The 9,976-nt window shown below is 36.7% G+C and overlaps 1 protein-coding gene across 2 annotated transcripts; it reads right to left on the reverse strand.

Moving 5' to 3' along the window:
- Positions 1–4,084: 4,084 nt before the first annotated feature.
- On the reverse strand, positions 4,085–9,516 carry LOC131166031 (probable alkaline/neutral invertase F). Of its 2 annotated transcripts, none has more exons than XM_058124250.1 (4): positions 8,837–9,516; positions 6,212–6,649; positions 5,141–5,699; positions 4,085–4,677 (listed from the first exon to the last, which is right to left on the reverse strand). In XM_058124250.1, exons 1-4 carry the CDS (start codon positions 9,413–9,415, stop codon positions 4,379–4,381), a joined length of 1,875 nt encoding a protein of 624 aa, XP_057980233.1. In that variant the 5' UTR covers positions 9,416–9,516; the 3' UTR covers positions 4,085–4,378. The 2 variants fall into 2 exon arrangements, with proteins under 2 accessions (XP_057980233.1, XP_057980232.1); XM_058124249.1 differs by having other exon boundaries at positions 4,085–4,704.
- Positions 9,517–9,976: the final 460 nt, after the last annotated feature.

Here is a 9,976-nt window from a genome sequence, read left to right on the forward strand (position 1 = left end):
ATTTTATCATAATCATCTTTGTACACAGTTTTATTTTGGGAAAATTTTTCAAAATTTTGGCAGCATATATGTCATATGTAAATTAGACAATTTCCTATAAAACATGTTCCTAATCGATTCAAGAAAGCAATATATAATTTAGTTTAAGCATGCAAGAACCGATATCCACTACCAGCATACAGTACACATCACTGCATTTGCCATGTAGGAGGCATTTTAGACTACGCATGCAATCAGGTAGCAATCAACAATTTATAAAATATAGTCTATCCATCAAAGAATATAAATAGTAGAGAACGAAGGATAGTTTTGATTTTAGTACAGTATTGTTATTCATTAAGGCATATGGGTATGAATGTTATGAGATAATGAGAGCATTTAATTTGTATAGATATGAAAGTGTAGTGCTCCCCTTGAGTTATGCGTTAATCCATTTTATGTCTTTTCTTAATTTTCTAATTCCATTACCCAAGATTTTTAAGATTTTTGAATGATATATGCTTGACTTTGGATGAATAGGCTTAGAGGATCAAAAAATCACAATGAATATTTCTTTAAATGAATTAAGCCTATTTGCCTCTTTTCTTTTGAATTTCAATACGTGTGAGAGGCCCAATGTCGAATGGCCTTGAATTTAACTGTTCATGCATAGGTTTTCTTGAAATTTACTCATTTATCTGGATTGAAACCTAGGCAATCATTTTAGCCATTCAACTTCATTAAAGGATATGAAGTTCTAAAAGTTTTGACTTAAATTTTGAGAGCTTGTGAAGGAAGTTTGAATAAATACTCTTTGAAAATTAAATCACTAATGGGTATAGAAGAGTATTTAGGATAGGCAGAACATTTTTTAGGATAAGTAGTCTAAAGATATTGTCCTAACTATTTTGGCAAAGAGCATTAAAGAGTATATGAATTTTGATTGTAGATCTTTGGTGATTGGAAAGCATCCTTTAAGTATGATCACTATTTTGAGCAAGGATACGAACCATGGAATATGATGAAACTTTACCGAATGTGATCGTGGTTGGTAAAAAGTTCCTATGGAGGAGAATTTGAATCAACATTAAAGAGTTTTTATAATTTAAGCACATGGGGAAGATTTTATTATAAATGGATGGAGATTTGATTTCCTTAGTAAATGCCTCTAATTTTGATTACAAGAGGGATGTCTATTAATAAGCACTAGATGAATAAGGAGTTATGATCAACAGTACTTAAGCCTAGAGAGATAATTAAAACTTTATTAGGCTTTTAAGGTTCCAAGATGGGTTTAGGATTAGATGATGCTTACTAAATGATTCATTTCCTAAAGCTCAGTCTTACACAATGGACAAAGTATGCTTAACGTTAGATTTTCATATTTAAGTATGAGTTAAGCATGAATAATTATTTACTAGGCATAGATGGCCTCTCTATTTGAAAGTGGATTTGTGAAGTCAATCATGCTATAGCCAATATAAATTATCCAATCATAATGATATATATGGATCAACGAAAAGATTGGATGTTTTAACTAAAATTTTGTATTGACTTGCTTTTCAAATGGTTTTAATAGCATAATAGTGTATAGTGAAGGTGTGAACTAAGATTTTAAAATTTTAAGCACACACCACTTCTCGATCCTGCAACCATCACTACCCCTAAAACTAATCCTGGAACTAAGGAAAAATCATGGGATTATGTATCTCCTATTGGAATTCATTCCTCCTGTAATCCTAAAAGGAAAGATCTATATGTCTGGCCATGGACTGGGATTGTTCTTAACATAGTGGATAAAAAAAAAATGGAAGAGCTTTCATTGATAGTAAATATTGGTTGAAAAGATTCTTTAAATTTAAACCTTTTCAAGTTCATACCATTTGGAATGATCGTCTACAGACCAAGGAAAGGTGCGATGAAGTTACGTAATGATTGGACTGATTTTTAAAATGCAACAGAATTTGAGAGATCTTTTGTGGTTGTTTCAAATGTATATGCATGGGTGGGTTGCTCGTGAAGATTCTTTTAATTCAGCAGGGCCAATAAGCTAAGAAGCTATGTTTGTAGCTGTGGACAGATAAGAACAGTTGCTGATATTGTCTAGTAAGAGCGACTTGACACCACAAATGAGAATTTAGATGAGTTGAAGATAAAATACAACGAGAAGAGCATGTCCTAGGTTTAATGAGACCAGATCCCTTATACATTATACTATATAGTTTTTCCCCGAAGGAAGTCCCACTTTCATCATGATCTGTGGAAGATTTTTCCAGTTTCTTTGAAACAGACTTTGTAGTATTGTGCTAAGGCTTCACATAAACATTACTTATTTTTAGCTTCTTCAATGAATCAGGTCTTGAAGATCTTTTAGCTTTTCCTAATAGAAACAACCTCAATCTTTCAAATATGAAGGAAAGAACTATATGTCTGGCCATGTACTGTGATTATTTTTAACATATAGTGGACAAAAAAAATAGAAGAGCTGTTATTGATAGTGAATATTGGTTGAAACGATTCTTTAAATTCAACCTTTTCAAGTCCATACCTTTTGGAATGACCATGTACAGACATGCAGTTCCTTAGGTTCTTGTCTCTGAGAGGAATGTTGAAGTTGGGAAAGAACGTGAGACACACGCTACCAGCTTGGAGAGTGGTAAGCGAGGTACCAATTGCTGCATGCTCATACTGGGTGTACGTCGTGTTGAGTAAAGTAATTCTGGCGGTGACTGAAAGTCCTTATATTATGAGTATATAATATTATAATATATAATTTAAACCTTTTCGCGGGGGATATATAAGAGCAAGTTGCGCGCACATGTGGGGGGACACTGCAAATAGGAACAATAAATTGTAACTCCTGCTTACAAAATATAGAAGAAAGCATGTACAATTATCCATATGTGTCAGTTTGCCGTGCTGCCAGCTATATATACACGTACCATGCAATAATTTTCAAGTTATTTTTTTTCCTCAAACAAAAAATTAAATCTAAATTAAGGCTAAATAAATGTTCCAAGTTATAACTTTTAAACACCCCCTTAAAAATTATTTATATTATATTATATATAGTACGCATAGTATTTTAGTAATTGTAATAGTTTGTTATTAGTGATCATTTAGAAAAACCGTCACTAATAGTTTGTTTTTAGTGACGGTTTAGAAAAACCATCACTAATATTACTTTTATTTAAAAAATATAGAAATAATTTATTTAAATATTAATGACGACTTTAAGGTATTAGTGATGGTTTTAAAACCATCACTAATACTCTAACCCTGTAAAAACCCTAAATTAAACCCCTAGTGATGGTCCCTTATTTCCCTCCTCCCACTATTTCCCTCCTCCATCCTCCCTCCTTTTCCCTCCCTCTCTCCTTTTCCTTCCTCCTGAATTTCTTTCCCTGCGCGTCCCACCGCGACTGCCATTGTTGCTCGTGAGTGTTCCTCCCATCGCCGCTACCGCTCATCCCACCGCCATTGCCTCCGCCGTTCACTTGACTGGGCTTCAGGAGAACCATCAACGGTTACATCATCGTTTTAGCCTTGGGAAGACACCGTCAACCAAACCGTCGATGGTTACATCAATGGTTTATTCTCGAGAAGAAACCATCGATCAAACCATCGACGGTTACATCAACAGTTTAGCCTCGGAAAGTAACCATCGACGTTTTGTCTGAAACCGTCGATGATTTTCAATCTATTAGTTAGTTATCTGTTATTAGTATGTTAGTTCCGTTAATTAGCTATTAGTTATGTTAGTTAGTTATCAACTCATGTGTATAAATAGAGGTTTGATTCATGTAAAATGTATGCAAGAAATACAAAACAAGTTTATCGTTTATTTTTCCTCTCCAAGGCTGTTTTTCTCTTTATTTTTCTTGCAATACATTCTTTCTTTTATCCCCCTCTCACTGCCCTACCTAAGCTCATGATGCAAATAAATAGTGTGTTTTTTAATTTGGATATTATATTTTGATATTGTGATTTTTTTTTTTTTCAGAATGAGAAAAAACATGCTTCTCCAAGATGTACAATACAAGAAATTGCTTGGCAGGGAAAGGAAAACGTACGTTTAGAAAATTAAAGAGGAGAATGCAGAAACTATCAGAGGCAAGAAATAAGTTTTACATTATATCAATGGCTTTTAATTTTTTATTGGTTACTTATCAATGTTTCTACGTCTTTCTTTGAATATGAACGGACTGCAGAATGACCTTTGCCACCATGCATTCTATTCAAAAAATCATGTGCTAGTAGTAGAACAACAATGATATCCGGTGACCCTTCTCTGAACAGAACCCCATATTTTGTTTTAGCTATATAATAAGCCACAACAGCTCAGTCCCTAAAAAAGGTGCTGCGCACATACCACCTTCTATCTGGTAATTAATCCGTGTCAGTTGCTCCAAGAGGCAGAGCGAGTAAGCCTAGGCTTTGTTATCTTCTTGTCCTCCTCCAAAGAGATCATGACGAGATTAGATGGGTTCTCAATCATCATTTTTGCAACCAGATAACCGGCAATACTCCACGTCTGGTACTTCCTTGCTTGCTTTCCGATGTAACGCCCCGTCTTGCCATCATAATACTCAGGCCACCCGTCTTTCGAGAGGCGCTGCTCCATCAGCTCTATCGCTCGCTTTGCAATTTGCGGCCTACCAATCTTGATACAAGCTGCTGTAAGCAGCCATAACAGAACTGCAAAATAATCCAGTACAACACACACTGCATCATGCAAAAAAACTGCACAGCATCATCCACAGCAATATGTTGAACATAATTTCAGTCTTGAAGGTGCGAATTCCTTTCTTACTACTGTATAATTTCAATTATAAGTGATATATATATGTATATTTATAAGTAAAATCCATTTCCTGATGTGGATCGCTAGCTAATCATGAAAAATGAGGTGGTTAGTTAACTCTCATCAATGAAATGAAGTCCCATAATATCAGCAGTTACAAATTTGATCTTGATTTGCATAAGACTGAAATCTCTTATACCCTTCACTGATCCTGTAAAATCAGGTCCGGTAAATAATAATTCAATGTTATTCTGTGCTCATTCATGCTCTCGTTGGCAATGATTGATACAGTACTATTCGCTAGCATGCGGCGTGAGAGCATAGGAAAGAATAAAAAGTGGATGCAAGAGCTCTCACCCGGCCACGACCCGCCATTATGGTAGCTCCACTGCGTGTTCTTTGGATCACACCCAGTGACAATCCTCCATTCGTGCCCCTCCAACGCTGGATAAGCAACTTTCAAGGGCATTTCTCCGATCAACTCTGTCCAGCGCTCCTCAACGAGATCCATAATAGCCGTAGCCTGCGCAGGAGTGGCTAGAGAACTTAAGATAGCAATGCAATTACCAAGCAAGAACCATCGGAAGTCCATGCGAGCAGGGCTGACATTGCCAATGAAATAGCCTCCTCGCAAAGGCATGAAATCGAACAGCCAATCTGGGATAGACTCTGGTATGACGTTGAATTTGTTGACAGCTGTGTGTGAGTACTCCTCTGTTCGGTAACGGTAAATGTTATTTAGTTGCGTGAAGTCCAACCAATAGTAGCTCTGTATGTGGAAGCTCAGTGCTGTGATACGCTTGTCAATTCGCTCGATCAATTCCTTGCCACCCCGCTCTGGTTTCAGCATCTGGCGTGCACATCTTAGAGCAAAAAAGAAGAGGGCCTGGATCTCAATTGGATATCCATACACTCCCTGTTCCAAAAATCAAGTCGAAGATCATTATGCAAAACCAATTTGGATTCACCTTGCAATAACTGCGGAGCAGGGGAAGCTAAAACTAAAAACAAGATTAACCTAGAGCAGTTTCCATCCTATTGTCATTTATATTTTCCGTTACCACTTTCTTTGCTGCCCGTCAAACGGAGGGCTGCTGCAATCTAATGTAGGTTAGCCAACCATTTGTGGCAAATTAGCCATGCTAGCTCAACATATATAACCGCAAGACCAAGCAAGCACCTCAATCACTCAACGGTCATATACTATTGAATGACTTCGTACAAACTAGGCTCGCAAACCTAGCTAGTCAGAAATGACATTAGCTCGAGAGAATGTAGAGTCCATGCCAGGACTAGAGAGATATACACAGCAGCTGGCCCTTTTAAGTTTTAACTCCTCAGTCATGATACCCATTAAACCAGCCCTTGTTAAGAAAAAATAGTTTTATAAAACACTGAAAAAATAATAATTGTAATAAGAAAATTCACCATCCTCCTGTCGATCATGCTGCAACCATCAGCGCATAAAAGAGTCGGAAAGGTGTCAAAGCCATCTGACAAGCAGAGGTTGAGTATCAATTTGATTCCTCTCTGCACCTCAGGCAGCTCTGTCAATGTATAATCGCATGTGCATTTGATATATGACCTAAGCAGTATAATCCACCAGAAGCCTGAATCAACTGGTGCAACTCTGCCTATTGCACTGTCCCCAAAATCTGCAGTTAACAAATCCTTTGCTCGGCCAGCATCATAAAGAACCTTGAAGCTTGCGGGCATCACCCCTTCCCCAAGTGTAAAATTATCAATTCTCTTCTCCCGACCTTGCAGGTGAAGGGTCTTTAACAAGAAGTTCTTTACAATATCTGGCTCTGAAGGGTTTTTCATTAGGCAAGCCAATCCACTAGGAACAAAATCTCTCACGAAAACCTGCCCATTTAAAGACGAAACCCAATGAACAATGGAATGGCACTATAAACGTCGTATGTAATTCCTCATTTAACACCATTGCCAATAATTGTGTGCATATTAGTGTAAGTGGTTGCCACACATACATGTCCTACAGTTATGCACATAAAAAGAAAACTACATAATACGAAAATATATATATATAACAACTTTTTGTGGCTGGGCAAGGCGTCGACATCCATGATTCAGTGAAATCTTTACACTGTATAGTCAATAAATTATAATAGGTCTTCAACCCTTGGCTACAAATATATATAATTAACCCTATGCAAAAATCATCAAAACATTAAGGTTGCAAACATGTCTAGCCCAGTGGAACTTTACCATAATTAAACTTCTTCATTAAAATTTTTAAAAAATTTGAATTCAACTGAACTTTAATATATAATTACTCAAATTTATTTATCTTGTAAATGAACGAGGTCATGAACCCTTACCGAGCCTAATTACTAAGATTCTGATGAATAGTTAATTTTTTTGGAGCCTCTTACTTTGAAAGATGAAAGATTATTAAGATTCTTTTAGGTAAAAAGATGAAAAGAACTCTTATTAATACAGGGAGCTTTTTTACCCCAACTAAGTTAGCCAGCAATTAGTTTTGGGCATTGGTCTTATTAATAAATTTAGGTTATGAAATTTGAGTTAAACAAGTACATGCCCAAACAATCCTTACTTTTAAGCCTACTATAATCTATCTATCTTGATTCGACCTTATTAAATTAACTCATTAATGAATCTAATTCAAACCTATTAAGCAAGCTCAACTGAGCTTGTAATTGAGATGCTCATGAGTTGAAAGGAGTTGAGCTTATTCATGGTCAGGCTTGGCTCATTTATCCACAAAATTGGGTTTGAAATCACTCATTTATATAATGAATAAGCTTAAACAAGTTTTTACTGAATTGAACTCTCAAACTACTCATGAATGGTTTGGTGGGTTATAACCCTAAAAACATCCTAATATCATAATATAAGTGGATTACCCTTCTAAATATGATGTTCAATTCAAGAACATGGTCTAATGAATCAAGGAATGCACGGAAGAAGGTTCTTATGTTGCTAGATGCCATGTCTTAAAAAGAAATAAACAGACAGATTTAAATTACTCAACGGATGGATCGAAACTTGCAGCGATACTCTAATAGTTTAAACTTTAACGCGCTGCCACTAGAAATGTCACAAGTGAAGCCTAGTTTTTCTCTTCCCTTCAGAATGTTCATATCATTTTGGTTGTGTTTTCAAGTTAAATTTTGGTATCGAATTTCCCAGCTAAAGATCTACCATAAAAACAAAAAGAATAAATAAATAAAATAATTCTCCAATGGAGGATCCCAGGGTTTATTTATTGTACTTGGGATGTATAAAACGGCAAGCTTTTATTAACAACTAGGCATGCATATGAGCACTTGAAACGGAATTTAAATTTGGTTTTCCAGACATTCCCCAGTTATCGCTTCCAATAATTTATTTAAAAAAAAAAACTGACAAACAAGGGTACTGACACATGAAGCATTTTGTTATTTGTGTACTTTAATTTAGCAATTAAATTGAAAAAAAAAATCCAAAAGCAAACCAGCAGAAATTGCAGGCATGAGGCATGCATGAAAACAGCATAAAGTGAAATGAGACGACTAATAAAAGGGCGTAAAGCTCGTGAACATTTTTCCAAAGCTAAACGAGAAGACGCGAACAAAAGAGTAGTTCCCCATTCAACTGCCATCTATATCCACCACAATTTATTTTTGTGCGTTCGTGCGCGCGCGCGCGCGCGTGTGAGAGAGAGAAATTATGACCTGAATCATTTTTTGTATTCCTTTGCGCTAATTATTTTTCCGAAAAAAAAATATAAAGCAAATGAGCCACAAAAAGAAAGGAAGAATTGCAGAAATACCAAATTTATAAGAGAACACATAAATAAATTAATAAAAAGATATTCAAAATGAGGAGACGAAAAGCACAAAATCGTATAAAAACTTTTGAGAAAAATTGAATCTTCTGCGCAAACTAAAATCCAATTATTTACATTGTACAAACAGCAAGGTGAAAACAGAAACAGAAACAGAAACAGAGAGTAAAGAAGAAAAGGAGAAAAGATAACGTAGATTTCCTTGTGGCGTAACTAATTCAATGCTAGCAAAACACACATACCTGATTGTAATTCAAAGCCTCAGTACTAGTATCAACAGCTGCTAATGTTCCTACAGGCTTTCCTTTGAAATAAACAAAAGATTTTCTCAGACACTCCCATGCTTCTTCCACCATCGCTCCATTCTCTCCGTTCGACTGGTGGCCGTTTGATCTGCTTCCTGGCGAGATGGTTGGCTCAAATGCCTCTAAATTCGTGCCAACGCTCGGAGACGGCTTAAGCAGCGGGACCTTCGGACCATTGCATTCGGACTCGCACTCGGAGCCCTGCAGTTTCACCTTCTTCTTCATATTCTCCGGCGGCTCTCCGACTGCAAAAACGGGAGCTTCCTCAGACTCGCTCTGATGTGATGCTTCTCTCTCCTCCTTGAGTTCAGAAACGATCGTCTCAGCCGGAGAAGCCAAAGCGGAGTTATTCATAAGATTAAGGAGAGCCTCCACCGCCGTATCGACTGGCGATACAGAATTCTTCTCGTCGGTCTTCGTCGCAGGTGAGTTATTCTGCGAGAAATGCTGTTTCTCGGTAGAAGTTGGATCATCCATACCATTGGTGGAGGCTACAGCGTCGCTCGCCGGAGTCATTGTAGAGAGAAGGAATTAGAGAGGCAGATACTTCGCATAGAGAGATGGAGAAGCATTTATAAGGGGAAAGGCGAGCAGCATCTTCCGGCACGGGGACGATCAGCTGGCAGTTAAGTTGGAATTCGAGAATTATCAATAACGTACAGAGATCTAGCCCTGAAATATTAAAAATTTACAAAAATGCCATTAAGGATTTACAGAAGAAAGGTTCCTTACATTGGGAGGAGCTAGGAATGGTTAATATGGATAATAGTGAGATGAGGTTGGGGCTTTTTCGGCTGAGAAAGCGGGAGGTCTAGCTATGTTTCATATTCCGAAGCGGGAGTGTCTTTATTATTATGTTGATTAAACACAACCGTGTTCACTGAAATTTATCACTTAAATTCGATGAATTATTTTTACTTTAATTCCTGTAAATGAAGTCATAAAAGTTACTGAACTAACCCTTAATGGATGCATTAAATCTTCTCATGACATGCCTTAAACTTTGTCTCCTATTTTCCTACTATTTTCTTCACATAAAAAATAAAATCCAAAGCCGATAAAAGAGGAATACAACAT

This window comes from Malania oleifera, chromosome 10, assembly GCF_029873635.1.
Source record: "Malania oleifera isolate guangnan ecotype guangnan chromosome 10, ASM2987363v1, whole genome shotgun sequence".
NCBI lineage: Eukaryota > Viridiplantae > Streptophyta > Magnoliopsida > Santalales > Ximeniaceae > Malania > Malania oleifera.

What these genes read in the sequence shown, in the direction of transcription:
- LOC131166031 (XM_058124249.1), bottom strand. Translation starts at nt 9,415, where the DNA reads ATGACTCCGGCGAGCGACGCTGTAGCCTCCACCAATGGTATGGATGAT. An exon ending in AGGCTTTGAATTACAATCAG is followed by an intron (nt 6,650 to 8,836) that starts GTATGTGTGTTT and finishes TTAAATGGGCAG; the next exon opens with GTTTTCGTGAGAGATTTTGT. An exon ending in GCATGATCGACAGGAGGATG is followed by an intron (nt 5,700 to 6,211) that starts GTGAATTTTCTT and finishes TTTTTGGAACAG; the next exon opens with GGAGTGTATGGATATCCAAT.